Raw genomic sequence first — 15,806 nt, 5'->3', positions numbered from 1 at the left:
CCCAACTCCTAAGCCCTCCATTAAGAGTTTGGGCATATGGCTGGACCAGGATCTGTCGTTCGTAACCCAGGCTAGGAAATCAGCAGGCGTATGCTATGGTATTCTCAGGACTACTCGAAAAATCCTGCCTCTGCTCCCCCAAGACACCAGGAAGCTCATCATCCAGAGCCTTTTATTCTCTAGGCTCGACTACGGCAATGCCTTGTATCTTGGCGCCCCTAAAAAAGTAATTGCTAAACTTCAGGGAGTACAAAATGCGGCAGCTAGGCTGTTAACAGGCACTACACGTAGGAGCTCCGCAAAATCAGCCCTTAAGCTACTTCACTGGCTCCCAGTGCAAGAACGGGTCAATTTTAAGACACTCTGTCTGACCCATAAAATCCTCCAAAACAACTGCCCTCCTATCCTTAAACACTGGATCAGACCCTATGAAACCAACAGAAATCTGCGCTCTGCTCACCTTCACCTGGCATTTGTACCCACGATCAAAAAAGCCCGCTCAGGAGGTCGCCTTTTCTCCTTCATCGCTCCCAAACTGTGGAACTCTCTTCCCCTCACTCTGCGAGCGGAACCAAACCATCTCACGTTCCGCAAGAGTTTGAAAACCTGGCTTTTCCCCTGATCCCTTCTGCCGTCGCACTCTCTTTCTACTACCTTTCACCAGCGCTGGGACGCTCAAGGGCAGGCATGCGCTCTATAAATCCTTATTTCATTTCATTCATTTCGTTTACTTAAGGCTATCCAGGAACAAATATTAAAACCTCTATTTTTCTTAAAATATGCTAATTTTGAACATTCCTCTGCTGTCGATCTCTAAACCAATATGTACTTTTTAGATGGGACTCTCGTGCTAGGTCGCTTTCTTGATATTGTAAATTACATATGTATTCGTTTGTGACCTGACCTCAAGGATATTTTTAATGCAGATTCCTTAAATAGCCTTAAAATCCTGCAAAATGTTTCTATGTGGAGGAGAGGTGGAGTGGATTGAGGGACTTGTCACTCTTTTCGACAGATACAAAAACCCAGAAAACCAGCCGCTTTTCTTGTGGGATGGCACCTGAGAGGCCAGAAAGGCGGGTTTAGAGACAACAATTTGTCAGGCGAATTTACTATAAGAACAAGTTACTTACCTTCGGCAACGATGTATCTGTAAGAGACATATGCTAGTTATAGATTCCTTACCATAGAATTTTCCCCAGGTGTCAGACTGTATCCGGAGATTTTTTTTTTAGCAGTACCCCTCAGCGTTGGTAGGTGGTGTCGGTCGACTCCGCGTCTGTCATCGGCGTCGTGTTCGCCGCGATGACATCGCAGTGTCTATTTAGACACCGCCCCTGCGCACTGATGTCAGTTCTGACAAGACTTTCCTTGCCAGAAGCGCAGAGCCATGCAGGATACTGACCTCTGGTGCGCTAAACTAGGGCCCTGCAAGGGATTCCTTGTCCCTAGAAATCAGTTCGCAGAGTGGCGACGATGGGTGGGGCTTAAACAAATTTATAATCAACATATGTCTCTTACAGATACATCGTTACCAAAGGTAAGTAACTTGTTCATCTGAAAGGGACTGTTAGTTATAGACTCCTTATCTAAGAATAGATACCCCAGCAATACTAAACTCCGGAGGAGTCTGCAAACTAAGTTCACAAATGAGAAAGTCCTGGAGGACAGAATGGGCAAAATAGCAGTCCCTCCGGTATTGGCTGTCCAGGCAGTAATGTCTGGTGAACATGTGCAAAGATGCCCACGTCGCTGCCTGACAAATGTCAAGGAGTGGAACGCAGTAGCTCTGGTAGAATGACCACGGAACCACACTGTGGTTCCTCCTTCGCCAAAGCGTAGCATATTTAACTAAAAAGGACAACCCATCTAGAGATGGTCCATTTTTGAACGTCCCGACCTTTCTTGGCACTCACATAGCCAACAAAGAGTTGATCGTTCACCCGGATATCTTTTGCGGGGCCAAGGTAGAAAGACAGTGCACGTTTGGGGTCCAGACGGTGGAGTCTCTCCTCCTCCTTGGAAGAGTGCGGAGGTGGGAAAAAGGTGGGCAAAGTAATGGTTTGTCCGAATCTCTGACAGAATATCGAGGCTGAAAATATCGACGTTGGAATATCGAAGGCAAGTATATCGACACCCTATCTACAACATGGTAAGTACAAAAATATCGAAACAAAAATATCGATGTTAAAAATATCGTAATAAAAAATATCGTTTTTTAAAACAAAGGTAAAATTAAGTAAATAGTACTTATATATATTTTAAACTTATGTTAAAATGTGTTATAATGTTTAAAAAGAATAAATAATACATATTTACTAATTAAAATTAATAATTACATATATAATATATACTTAAATATTTATAATATATACATTATTTTTTAAATAATTATAAAATATTAACAAATACTACAATTTAAAAATACATCAACACTCATAAAATAATAACATAAATAATAATAAATAATTATATTTAATAAATAACAACAATTAAATATACTTTCAATATTTTTAAAATTAATTAAATACAACATTATGTAACATCTTAAATACATAAATAAATATAAATAATATTGAATAGCATAAGGGTAAAAATTACTATTCAAACTCCAGAGGGTGCAACAGTAGATAAAGCGTTGGATAGCGTAAGTGTAAAAATTACTATTCCAACTCCAGTGAGTGCAACAGTAGGGAAAGCGTTGGATCGCGGGTATGTAAAAATGATTATTCCCACTCCAATGAGTACAACATTAGTGAAAGCGTTGGATAGCGTAAGAGTAAAAATTACTATTCCCACTCCAGAGAGTGCAACAGTAGGGAAAACGTTGGATAGCGGGTGGGTAAAAATTACTATTCCAACTCCAGTGAGTGGAACAGTAGGGAAAGCATTGGATAGCGGGTATGTACAAATGACTATTCCCACTCCAATGAGTGCAACATTAGGGAAAACGTTGGATAGCGTGAGAGTAAAAATTACTATGCCAACTCCAAAGGGTGCGATAGTATGGAAAGCGTTGGATAGCGTAGATTGGCTAATTACTATTCCAACTCCAGAGGGTGCAACAGTAGGGAAAACGTTGGATAGTGTAGGGGGAAAAATTACTATTCCCACTCCAGAGAGTGCAACAGTAGGGAAAGATTTGGATAGCGTAGGGAGAAAAATTACTATCCCCACTCCAATGAGTGCAACATTAGGGAAAGTATTGGATAGCGTAAGAGTAAAAATTACTATTCCAACTCCAGTGAGTGAAACAGTAGGGAAAGCATTGGATAGCGTATGGGTAAAAAATAATATTCCAACTCCAAAGGGTGCAACAGTATTGAAAGCGTTGGATAGCGTAGGTGGGGAAATTACTATTCCAACTCCAGAGGGTGCAACAGTAGGGAAAACATTGGATAGCGTAGGGTGAAAAATTACTATTCCCACTCCAGAGAGTGCAACAGTAGAGAAAACGTTGGATAGCGGGTGGGTAAAAATTACTATTCCAACTCCAGTGAGTGGAACAGTAGGGAAAGCGTTGGATAGCGGGTATGTAAAAATGACTATTCCCACTCCAATGAGTGCAACAATAGGGAAAACATTGGATAGCGTAAGAGTAACAATTACTATTCCCACTCCAGAGAGTGCAACAGTAGGGAAAACGTTGGATAACGGGTGGGTCAAAATTACTATTCCCACTCCAGTGAGTGGAACAGTAGGGAAAGCGTTGGATAGCGTATGGGTAAAATTACTATTCAAACTCCAGTGAGTGGAATAGTAGGGAAAGCGTTGGATAGCGTATGGGTAAAAATTACTATTCCAACTCCAGAGGGTGCAACAGTAGGGAAAGCGTTGGATAGCGTAGGGAGAAAAATTACTATTCCAACTCCAAAGGGTTCAACAGTAGGGAATGCCAATTAATAAATATTTACAAAATATATTAGACATAATTGTAATTATTTACAATTAAATTACTTCCCACCCTATTCCCCTATAAACCCACAACCCACTCTGGTACTAAAACATAACATTTAATAATAATTAACATTAATTACCAATTAAATAAATAATTTATCAATTAAAATAATTAATTGCCAATTAATAATTAAATAAAAAATTTATTATTTACAGTTAAATTACTTCCCACACTATTCCCCTATAAACCCACAACCCGCTCTGGTACTAAAACATAACATTTAATACAAATTAACATTAATTGCCAATTAAATAATTAATTTATCAAATAAAATAATTAATTGACAATTAATAATTACTATTAAATTACTTCCCACCCTATTCCCCTATAAACCCACAACCCACTCTTGTACTAAAACATAACATTTAATAATAATTAACATTAATTACCAATTAAATAATTAATGTATCAATTAAACTAATTAATTGCCAATTAATAATTAAATTAAAAATTAATTAATTACAATTAAATTACTTCCCACCCTATTCCCCTATAAACCCACATCCCGCTCTGGTACTAAAACATAACATTTAATAAATATTAACATTAATTACCAATTAAATAATTAATTTATCAATTAAAATAAATAATTGCCAATTAATAATTACAATTAAATTACTACCCACCCTATTCCCCTATAAACCCACAACCCGCTCCGGTACTAAAACATATAATTTGCTTAAAAATATATGTATTAATATATAAAAATAATACACATATAATATAAATTAATGTAAATACTTTACAAAAACATATAACACATACATAATAAAAATCTTTAAAAAAATACAAATATTGATATTAATAACATCGAAATTAGTTACATCGATATATATGCTATCGATATTACTAACTTCGATATTACTTACATCGATATTAATGAATTCGATATTACTTACCTCAGGGTCGATATTCTGTCCTACGATATTCCTGACTTCGATATTCTGTACCTTCGAAATTTTAAACACGATATTTTGGTAGGTCGAAATTTTCATCTCGATATTTTGACTGTGTACCGGTTTGTCCAATGTGAAAAGGTGTAACTACTTTGGGAAGCAACAAAGGTCTCGTCCTATGCACCACTTTGTGCAGATGCACAGAGAAGAAAGGGGGCTTAAAAGAAAGAGCTTGGAGCTCACTCACTCTGCTAGCAGAGGTGATGGCAACAAGGAAAGCTGTCTTCAGAATGAGAAGCTTGAGAGTACAATTGTGAAGAGGCTCGAAGGGAGCGGACATAAGATAGGTTAAGATTAGGTTCAAGTCCCACTGGGGCATTACGAAGGGAGAAGAAGGAACGAGATGAATAATCCCCTTAACCGCATGCGTGCGGGCGGAATTCCGCCCGTATGCTGGGTTTTGCGAAACCGCACTTTACGTGACGAGCTGGGCTCGTCATGAGCGTGCGAGGAGGCTACGCCATGACGAGCCCAGCTCGTCATGAGCGTCGAAGGGGTTAAAGAATCTATTTACAATAGGGGACTTGAACGAAAATGGCTGATCTGGTAGCTAAAAGAAAGCAGAGATGGCAGCAAAATAGCCTTTAAGAGTCCCCAGGACAGAGCCCTGCTGGGCCAAAGAGAGTATATACAATAGGACCTCTGAAAGAGGGGCATGAAGGTGATCCACTGCCTTTCCTGTACACCATGCCGCAAACTTATTCCATCGACAGGTGTATACCGTCTTAGTGGAGGGATGCTAGGCTGTCAAGATGACGTTTCAGAGCAGTACCTGTCAACTGTCGCCGCTCAATCTCCACACAAGGAGGGGGAGGCTGGACAGGTTCGGGTGAAAAACCCTGCCCTGCTGCTGCAACAGAAGATCTTCCCGAAGAGGCAGTCTGAGTGGAGGATCGATGGCCATGCTCAGATGCACTATTCAGGCCCAGTCCGGAGCCACAAGAATGACGTGGGCTGGGTCGCGCTTGATCTTCTTCAGTACTCTGGGCAGAAGTGGTACAAGTGGCAAAGCGTACAGAAGGCCCCAACGCCACTCGCAACGAAAAGCTTTGCTGAGCGATCGCCGCCTTATAAATTCCAATGTGCCGAATTGCTGACATTACGCATTCTCATCGGTGGCAAACAGATCTAACCAAAGCTCTCCCCACTGCTGAAAGAGACCTTGCACCACTTCTGAGTGAAGACGCCATTCATGATCCACCAGGCACAGGCGGCTGAGTTTGTCCGCCCTGGCATTCAGAGAACCTGCCTGGTTTTGAACCACCAGGGTCATGCCCTGATGCTCCAGCCATGTCCAGAGACGAAGAGCCTCTTGACATAATGTCCACGACCCCAGTCCGCCCTGTTTGTTGCAGTACCACATGGCGGTGGTGTTGTCTGTGAACACCTGCACCACTTTCCCTTTGAGAGAGGGAAGGAATGCCTTCAGAGTCAGACGAATCGCCCGGAGCTCCAGCAGGTTGATATGGAGCCTGTACTCCGCTCGAAGACCAGATGCCTCTGATCTCCGTCTCTGCCAGATGGCCGCCCCATCCCAGGAGTGACGCATCTGTCACCACTGTGAGGTCTGGTTGGGGAAGGGAGAGGGATCTACCTCTGGCCCAAGTTTGGTTCGTGAGCCATCATGAGCCACGACAGCAGTTGCTGCACAGTCCCCTCCGAGATCTAGACATAGTCAGAAAGAGTGCCCTGATACTGCGCTCACTGGAATTTCAGGTCCCACTGCAAGCCTGCAGATGCCATCTGGCATGGTCCACCAGCAGGCTGCAGGAGGCCATGAGGCCCAGCAGCCTTAGGGTTATTCTCACCGAAATCTGGGATAGAGGCTGAAACATCAGTATCATAGACAGAATATCCCAGCCATAAAAAAGTTGGTGGTGCAGAAACAAAGAGGCTTGTCAGGGCCCCCATGTGCCCTCGTCATGGGGATATATTCCTGTCTATATCCCCACCAAGTTCCAGCACGGCACGAACTTCACTGTCGAAGTCGGCCTGGAACTTTCATGCCGTTCCGATTCCGGTGCAAAAACAGGGAAGACATGGCTTGGCAGTTCGGTCAGGACTGTTCCCATGAGGCACAGGGTCAAGACTGATTTGCATATGGCCATGTCTGAACTGGGGTGGCTTGGTGAGCAAAATAACGATGGATTAAACCCAGATCTGTGACTGGGGGTGATTTTTTTGCCATTGTGGAACATTCCGTCCATCATCTTGTGTGTTTTGCTGTTCACCCTATGTGGGAAGGGTATGCCCAGACGTGGGTCCTGTGCTCACTACGCCACTGGAGTCAAGCTATCCTGGCTGATGAAGGCTGATAGCCAGAAACCGGTCCTAGGATGCTTGATTCCGGTCCAGGGAAGACATGACTTGGCAGTTCGGTCTGGACTGTTCCCATGAGACACAGGGTCAAGACTAATTTGCATATGGCCATGTCTGAACTAGGGTGGCTTGGTGAACAAAATAATGATGAATTAAACCCAGATCTGTGACTGGGGGTGAATATTTTTCCATTGTGCAACATTCCGTCCATCATCTTGTGTGTTTTGCTGTTCCGATTCCGGTGTCTGTTTTCCAGGCACCGCCATGGGAAGGGCAAAGGACCGGCCACCGGATTACAAGTTCAACTCATAATGCGGCCTGCGGTCCATACGTGGATTTGGCACAGCGGATCCAGCGTTGCGCCGGCACTGTTGCGCCAAACTCATAATAAGGCCCTTAGATCTCTTATCATTATTTCAGTTACTTCACCACCATTGCCCAGGAAGTGTTTCCTACTGTTTCTCAACTATTATTAATTGCAGAGTTACAAAGAACAGATCCGGTAACAAGAAACAGAAACCACAAACAGAAACGGCTATGAAAAACACCAAACAACAAGAAAATGGGAGTCATCTATTATCATCCAAACAGTAATGACATAAGTTTAGTAACTATAGTTGTGGACCTACCCACGGGGAACCAAAGGCCGCTGTCACGTAGATAGCTGTTCAGTGATTTCCTGGTGACACCGGGCTCTACTGTGACGTGGAAGTCTTCGGTGTTTAAATCTAACACCTGGTCCATTCTTGTCAGATTGAAGCAAACACCACCCTGTCAGGAAAAGGAAGAAACACCTGATTGACCAAATCCAATTGTATTTCCTCAATGGCAGACTACGCAACACTGCATAGCACTATCGGAAACTACCCACTATTTGCAAGGGCACTCCTAGTTTAACAGTAAACAGGTGTGCCTCTATCAAATAGCAGCCGTGAGCTCCTTGAGTCTGCGTAAAGTCCTCCTAGGGAGCAAAGTACTGCCTTTGTCAGTACCGTGACCCAGAACGTAGGCGGTTCTCTCAAAGTGTCCTCATATCAATCCCAGAAAATGTCATGTCGATCTAGAATTGTTTCATATAGGGACGAAAGTATTTTGTAGCACAGAAAATAAATCAGTTTGATAACCACAAGCAATAGTTCATGTAACGAAAGATACCACTGAGGACCATACAGGACGAACACATCTGCAATGATGACACCATATGAGTTTGATGGCTGCTTCTGAGGGAGTGAGAAGATGTGCACAGCACAACCCTGCAAAGTCAATCACCTCTAGGGTCTATAGCATGCTGTAAGATCGAATTGCCACCATCTGATCTAGTGTCCTTCATTAGAAAAGATTCTGGATCTGGCCTGCTTTTATGTAAGGTAATTGACTCCCAATCTGTCTAAGTTATAGGAAGGATTAAACATTTCTGTGACTTAAATGTAAGATAGAGGACTTTTCCAAGAACCACCAAGAGCATGGCCTCGAAAAGCCTGCAATTCTCTTCTGATCAGACCTTATCCTGTTCGTTGTTCCATTTACTAAAGCACATAGCACTGACACAAGCCAGTTAGTCCCCAACATCAATGTACACACCCAAAGACCTCAAAAATAGCACTAATTAGTTCCAAATCTCCATTTAGACCTTTACATCAAGTTAATGAACCAGAACCCCATAATGTTCCTAGGAGTGCAAGGAAAACAGTAAAGGAAACCATGCATGTTCAGCGAAGAGTCTGTAGAAGGCCCTCATTCATCAAAAGATCTGTGCATGTCGCCATCACGAAGATAATACACAGGCAGGGCCCTATGCTTGTCTCAACATTTTGCATCGCACTACACCGAATAGTACAATTACAAGTCGCTGATGTATCGAATGCAGGAGCATGTGCCTAGGGTCAGTAGTGCTGACATGTCTTCACAAGCACAGAATGGATTACGAAATATACAAGATCATATGCAAGATATTCTACTGTTAAACCGATGTTTTCTCCTGTATGTGTGCAAAATGCTTTGCACCCTGAACATACCAGTAACCTATGGACAGGTATATGCAAATGCGCTGCAAACCAGCAGGTGATAGTCTCAAAGCTCTATCGGCCAAATACAACATACTAACAACAGTTAGAGTATACGCAACAGTTAGAACTCAAACCAAATGGCCTTGTGTGTTGGTAACAAGATGGTAAATATTTAGAACAATTAGACCAAACTAGATATAAGCATTAACTAGATGGCAAACAAGGCTGGATTTAGGGTCTAACTAGCGGACTAGGCTGGACAAACAAATAGCAACAGCTAGTTTGTGGAGCGGGCTATTTCTTCTTGGAAAAGCTTTCTGAATCTGAGAAAGCCCGTTTTGAGCCTGGGAGTGAGTGAGTGATGATTCTTGCACCAAAATCTTGTATCTGAATGACTATTAGTTTGAGATTTGCAGATCTTAGTCTCATGGATGGGTGAAAAGGGTTAAAGAACTTGGCCTAGTAGACCAGGAAGCAACCATTTACAGCTTGATGGGAGATGTAGAGGGACTTGAAGATTGCTCCTTCCCTTGGGTGGGATCGAATGAGGAACTTGCCATATTCAAAGCAGGAGATAGATCAGCACTGCCAAGCTTTTCTGAGAAAGGGTAATGAGGGGAAGCTCAACTCTAAGCAGAAGTAAGTGATGACAAGACGATTTGCAGAAAGTATTCAAATGAAGAGGGAAGGAGAGTTTGTTTTCGGACAACTCACCACGCTTGTGGGCTTTTATAAGTGGCTAGACGGGTGGGGGTTGTGAGCCCAGATTCTAGAGCCATGCAAAAGGCAACTGATCAGGACTGCCATTGTCCCAGAGCAGGATAACGGTTTTTACCATCGTTCGACATAACCAGTTTTTTTGCCTCCACTAGTGGACATGGGAAGACACTGTGATATGTCGATAAGTTTCAATAATGGACCTCAAGCCTAATATGTAGTTGCTTGTCGTGGGCATATTTGTAATACCCAGTTGAAAAGAAATCCAGGATCTTGGCACGAGAGGATATGTAGATGTTGAATAAGGTTGCGATAAGGTGGAACTCCTCAAGGATCCAAACTTGATAATGGAGGATCTGAAACAACATTCACCTATTTTGAACTGATGGTACACTTTTGTGGAAAGACAATAAAGGAAACCCAGCATATCATTCTGCTGATGATGCCTTCGGGGTGATTCAGATTAACAAGAGCATTACATTGGTCAACTGTGTTAAATGCCTCCTAGACAACAAGCACAATTAGGGTAAAGGGTATGCCTTGGTCTCTGGTATTAGGTTTTTATTGCCTAATATTTGGTAGTGTTGAATCAATACACTTAGAGGGACTGAAGTCTGACTGAAGGTCACTGCAAGGTGAAGAGAAAATGTGATTCTAGATGAAGAGAGGGTTGATTGTATACTATTATTTCCACTGCCATTGCAACACAAGGCAGTTTGAGGTAGAACTGTCATTTGTTAGATTGTCTAGGTCTTGCTGCAGGTTTCTTTAGGATAGAATGACAGTAGCATGCTTGAGAAGTTGTGGTATGGTTCTGCAAGAGAGAGACAAGTGATCAAACTGGTGACCAACGGCACAAGCACAGAGGTACCAAAGGGGACCACTTTAACAGGACGTTGCCAGTTCTATGTTTAATGTTTTTGAGGGACATCACAGTCTTATGTCATCCTCTGTTATTGGTGCAAACCTGATGTGCATAAAAAGTAAAGGTCTTGGGGAGAGCTTCCTTTGACTGAGTGCCAGAGGAAGAGATGACATACCACAAGGTATTGATTTTCTTGACTAAGAATGTTAGGAAGTTGTTGCAAAGACTATTTGAAAGCACCAGGAGGATTGAAGAATGTTTGGGGAACCACCTCCAAGAAGACAAAAAAGTATTTGTTTGTCTAATTGTCATACTGAGCAATACATGCATGGCAGCATTCCTTTGTGGCTCTGGAATGTGATTTGCATGCAGTGCAATCAGATTATCCCAGCAACTTTCCAGTGCTCTAGCTTGGTATTTCAAGAGATGAGGTTTATCTTTGAACCACTTGTTCTTAGATAGGCTCTTCCTATGTGTGGAAAGGGGAGCAAGGGTAAGCAATATAGTGAGTACTTTATTCGTAGGATGAGTTCAGAGTCTCCAAGTGGAGGTGTGTAGTGTTAAGGAGAACATGAGAGAAATCATTGTGGTTCAGGCTATTCACATTTCTGTGTGTTTAACAGTACTATTGTAGTGTAGTTCCTATATTCCCAATAGGCTCTGTGCATTGGAATAATATATCCTATAGATGTAATGTAGGACTTATGTCTACTAGGTCCCTATCGAATATATTAGACTTAATTGTGAGTGCCAGCTAGCTCAGAGGTCACTAGAAACTTTCTCGAATTCACAAGAAGGGACTAGTCTCTGACAACCGCATAAACATGACAACTTTGTTTCCCCAAGATAAAACGTATCTTCAGAGTCGTGGAAACAATAGATAGATATTTCACTCAGTCAATCGTGCACGCTTCGTTTCACCAGAGGTGCAGAGAAAATAGAAAGACTGGCGTTTTCAATAAAATGATTTATTGAACAGTCTTCTTTCTCAAGCATAAGAAATGAACTCCTACAATCGTAAAACTGGTTCTATAATATAATACATACAGTAAAGACTCTCAGTTCTTTGAAAACACAATGAGTTCTTGAACAAGTCAGTATTCGAGCAAGGGGAATTCCCTAGTCGTTGAAGCTGAGTTTTCCATGAAATCGTTGTAGATTTTCGGAACTAGTGGAAGTTGCCCTGCCGTATTTGGACTGCATGAGCTATGTCTAAATATGGTTATGATTCTTATGCCTATATAAGGACATAGCGATTTATACCTATATAAGGGTATGAATCGGGAAATTTACAATAGTGATCTAAAATGGTTCACAACACTATGGCACATATGGGTGATTACATTTTTCCCCAAGCTCATTATCAAGAATCAAGTTAATAGGCTATGACCAGAGCAGGAAAGCAGGGGAGACACTCAGTTTTATTGCTCTGGTATATTGACTGGCTGGGAGAAGCAAAATGTATCTAGTTGTAACCACTTGAAAGTTAGTACGTAACTGTATGAAACGTGCGCGGTGGACCCCCAGAGAAAGCTTACTGGAGCGCAAAAACAAACCCCAGTTAAAACGCCAAGTGTGTGTGACAACTTACTGCCCAAACGCCAATAAATTTAAAAAGTTAATTGGACAAAACTGGCACTTGATAAAAAACTTGGATGAAAGCTTAAAAGAGCCGCCTCTTTTCGCGTTTAAAAAGGAATAAAGCATTGCCAATCATGTAGTGAGAGCTGCAATGGTACAAGACCCACAACCCTCGATAAGACAAATGCTGGGTTTAGCCCCCATTATAGGGCATCATAAATGCGGCACTTGCCTTTGTTGTGATATTACCATGGAGGGTTCGTTATTCCAACATAATGGCATCTCGTGGAAACACGAAACGTTCAGTAACTGCAAATCCAAGTACGTTGTATATGGAATATTGTGTCCATGTGGCCTTCTATACATCGGCAACATACAAGACCAACCAAAAATCCGCGAGAGAATCTCCCAACATAAGTCAAGAATAAAAAACAAAGTTGAAACAGCACCACTAGTCAATCATTGGAATAGACTCAAACATCAAATAAGTCATTTGAAATGGACCATTATTTCAAAAGTTGAAAAATATCCACGCGGTGGAGATTTGGATTCTAAACTTTCCAAGCGAGAGGCACTCCTTATTGTCAAGTTCGACACGGCCGTAACCGGACTTAATGAATTGTCTGAAATGTATAAACTCTAATCTTTCTGGTTCTACTATAGCTGACTTATTTATTTATTATTTTTTATTTTTACACAGTTACACGGACTTGTCACCCTCCTGATTCATGCCTCCCACGTGTCACACTGCAGTCTGTATGAGTTGACAACCACCCCTGGTCCTTCTGTAGGGGTGTTCTTTGACTCGCGGCCCTTAAACAGCTTTTCTCATTTTGCGCATATGCGAGAGATTAGTTCTTGCCACTATGAGAGATCTCCGAAGGGGCGTGTTTTTCACTCGCGGCATACCTTTATACAGCAGTAACTTCACTTTCACTGCTCACTTTGTATGCGCATGCGCGAGAGATTAGTTCCCACTGCCCGCTATTACGAGAAACGTTGACACCAGTCTCTGTAAGTTCCACGCCCTGCCAAATGCCGAAATCTGTGTTTAAATAACTTAGACCCTTGTGGCTTCTTGTTGTCTAGATTGACAACATTTTGCTTGTGTTTTACAGTTTGGCTCGCTTTTGAACGATCCAATTGCCCTGCCACGCTGATTTCTTACGGCGCCTTCGCAGCACCATCCTTTGGTAAGAAAGCGCCCCTTACATACGTGCTCTGATTACTTTTAACACAGCCCAAAAGCTTTGGATATTAAAAAGCTTTTTGCCCCGCAGGTCCTGCGCAAGATAAATGACTCCTTCGTTTAAGCCTTGGTGACATGCCACCCTGGCCAGAGGTAAACCTCTACTTGTTTCAAGTGAGAGCAGTGTTGAGATAGGCTGAACCTATTTTTTAAGTTATTTTTATACTGGTTTTTCTTTCTTTCTCTTACTTCTACTTCTGCAGGAACCTAGAGCAGTGTTACTGCTCTTATACTGACGCATTGAATAGGGTAAGCTTTGGTTGTCTTTGAGGTATAGTAGTGCACATTAGTGTTCTTGTGTTGTTAAGTCTCTATACACAGGTCCCTTTTTTCCTTTTCTCAGAATAACGCTGGCCCTGAGGAGAATCCTTGGTGAACTACAGGGATTTGAAACGCGTAGGCCGTTGTTTCGGTCTGCTGATGTTATCCGTGTGCTGATTGATGTTGCACTGGATTTAATTTACACTACCGTTGTAGAACATTAGGTTCTTTCAAAAACTGATTATTATGTATCAATAGGAGTGTATTTCTTAAGATAAACTGTTATCTGATTATTTTTTGATTATTGAGCAGACCCACCACTCCTCACACTGGTGTACTGAATTCACCAGGTCGTGCGGAGTTTTGTGTATGAATGTGTGAATGTTAGTGGTTTGACTGTGACATGTCTGAGTAGTGATGAGAGTGATGGTATGGTTGTGATTTCATCCTTTTGCGTCTTTCTTTATTCAACTTTTACAGCAATTTGTCAAATGAATTGAGGTATTAACCTAACATTCTGTGTTTTCTAAAATTGTTTCTAATAAAGAGCTATGAAATAGCATTTCCCAGTGTTGAGTTATACACTTCTTCTGGATGAGATAAGGTCTTTTGAATTATAAATCAGTATTGGCATCCTTTCTCTGTTATGTTGTTGTACAGGCTCAGCCGTACTGATTAGAGCCAACCCCAGTTGTTACTTGTGGTGATGTAACAAGCCTCATACCTGTAGGAATTGCTGAAATTGTTGAGGAAGGGTATGCAAGTAGCAAGAACTTCGTCCAAGTATTGATGTAAGTCATGTAGAATAAAAGAGAAGTGTCATTTTGGTATGACGTGTTTGAAGTTAGTATTCACAATTAGGGTCTGTGGGTGCGCATGAAGGATATTTGTTTTGAACTTCATGATTCCCTGTTTCGAGGTTGTGAATGCCGGATAGCTGATTAAATAAGGTGTGTATGTATACAGCCAGTTTTCTGGAGGCCTAGTAAAGATGAGAACGTTTGGCTTCCTGTTCTTACAGGGCTTCTACATTTTGGGATCTACAGATTCACAGCCTGTTGACTGCTCAGCCTCACAGCATAGAGGGTCAATAAGACCAGATGCGTGCTGTAAGGTTAGAACATGATGTTTTTTTGGGCCAAATAGGTACACAAATACTCGTATCCAGGGTCCTTATTAGGACAACAGTGCTTTGTGTTTCAAAACATTTTAGTGTCATTTCAGTAGCATATTGACAGATGCACATCCACAACATTGTCCATTTCCCAATTCCAGATCCCTGCCACTCCCTACCTTCCCCCGGAACTCATCTCTCCCTTCCAGGCCCCACTATGTCCCCAAACCAGCTCTGTCTCAAACATCCACTCAGGGCCGTCCAGTGACTACTAGCAGCACTCTCTATCCGCATACGCCCCTCTCTTCTTAAAATGGCCAGCACAACTTAAAAAGGCTGAAAGTGGCCTAAAATGGCTTTTTAAAATGAAGCAACTCTCCCTTGATTGTTTAATAAAGATCACTATTAGAGTTATCAAGAATGTGCAATGCTCGCAATCTTCTATGGCACTGCAGTTTCTTGAGCTCTCTACGCAAACATTCTAAAAGGATGATAAGATATTCCCTGAATTATTTACCCTCTTATGGGCTGTTTTGATCATCTTTCTCATTCCTAATATCCAACACAGTTTCTGCAGCCACATGTCTTCTGTGGAAGGCAGTGTGGAGCCCATCAAGTAAGGAGAGATTGCTTCTAGGCTAGGAGCATATGGGAGATAATGTCCCTATTTCTATTATGGAAAAGTTGAATTGTCAAGGATCGACTATCAAGCAGCAAGAGTTCGGCATCCCACTAATTGTGACCCCGTGGCTCTCTCAACTTCCTTTTAACATCTTACTC

General features: G+C 41.9%; 1 protein-coding gene across 1 annotated transcript in view; it reads right to left on the bottom strand.

The window, feature by feature from the left end:
- LDHD (lactate dehydrogenase D) overlaps positions 1 to 15,806 on the bottom strand; it is a 480,635-nt gene that overhangs the window by 314,674 nt on the left and 150,155 nt on the right. The window contains exon 4 of the mRNA XM_078670717.1: positions 7,863 to 8,004. Within this exon, the coding sequence (XP_078526843.1) occupies positions 7,863 to 8,004 (142 nt within the window). The remainder of the gene's footprint in view (positions 1 to 7,862; positions 8,005 to 15,806) is intronic.

This window comes from Lissotriton helveticus, chromosome 12 (genome assembly GCF_964261635.1).
Source record: "Lissotriton helveticus chromosome 12, aLisHel1.1, whole genome shotgun sequence".
NCBI classification, from domain to species: domain Eukaryota; kingdom Metazoa; phylum Chordata; class Amphibia; order Caudata; family Salamandridae; genus Lissotriton; species Lissotriton helveticus.
Note: the sequence above shows the minus strand (reverse complement) of the source record. Positions and strands in the feature narration are given on the sequence as shown.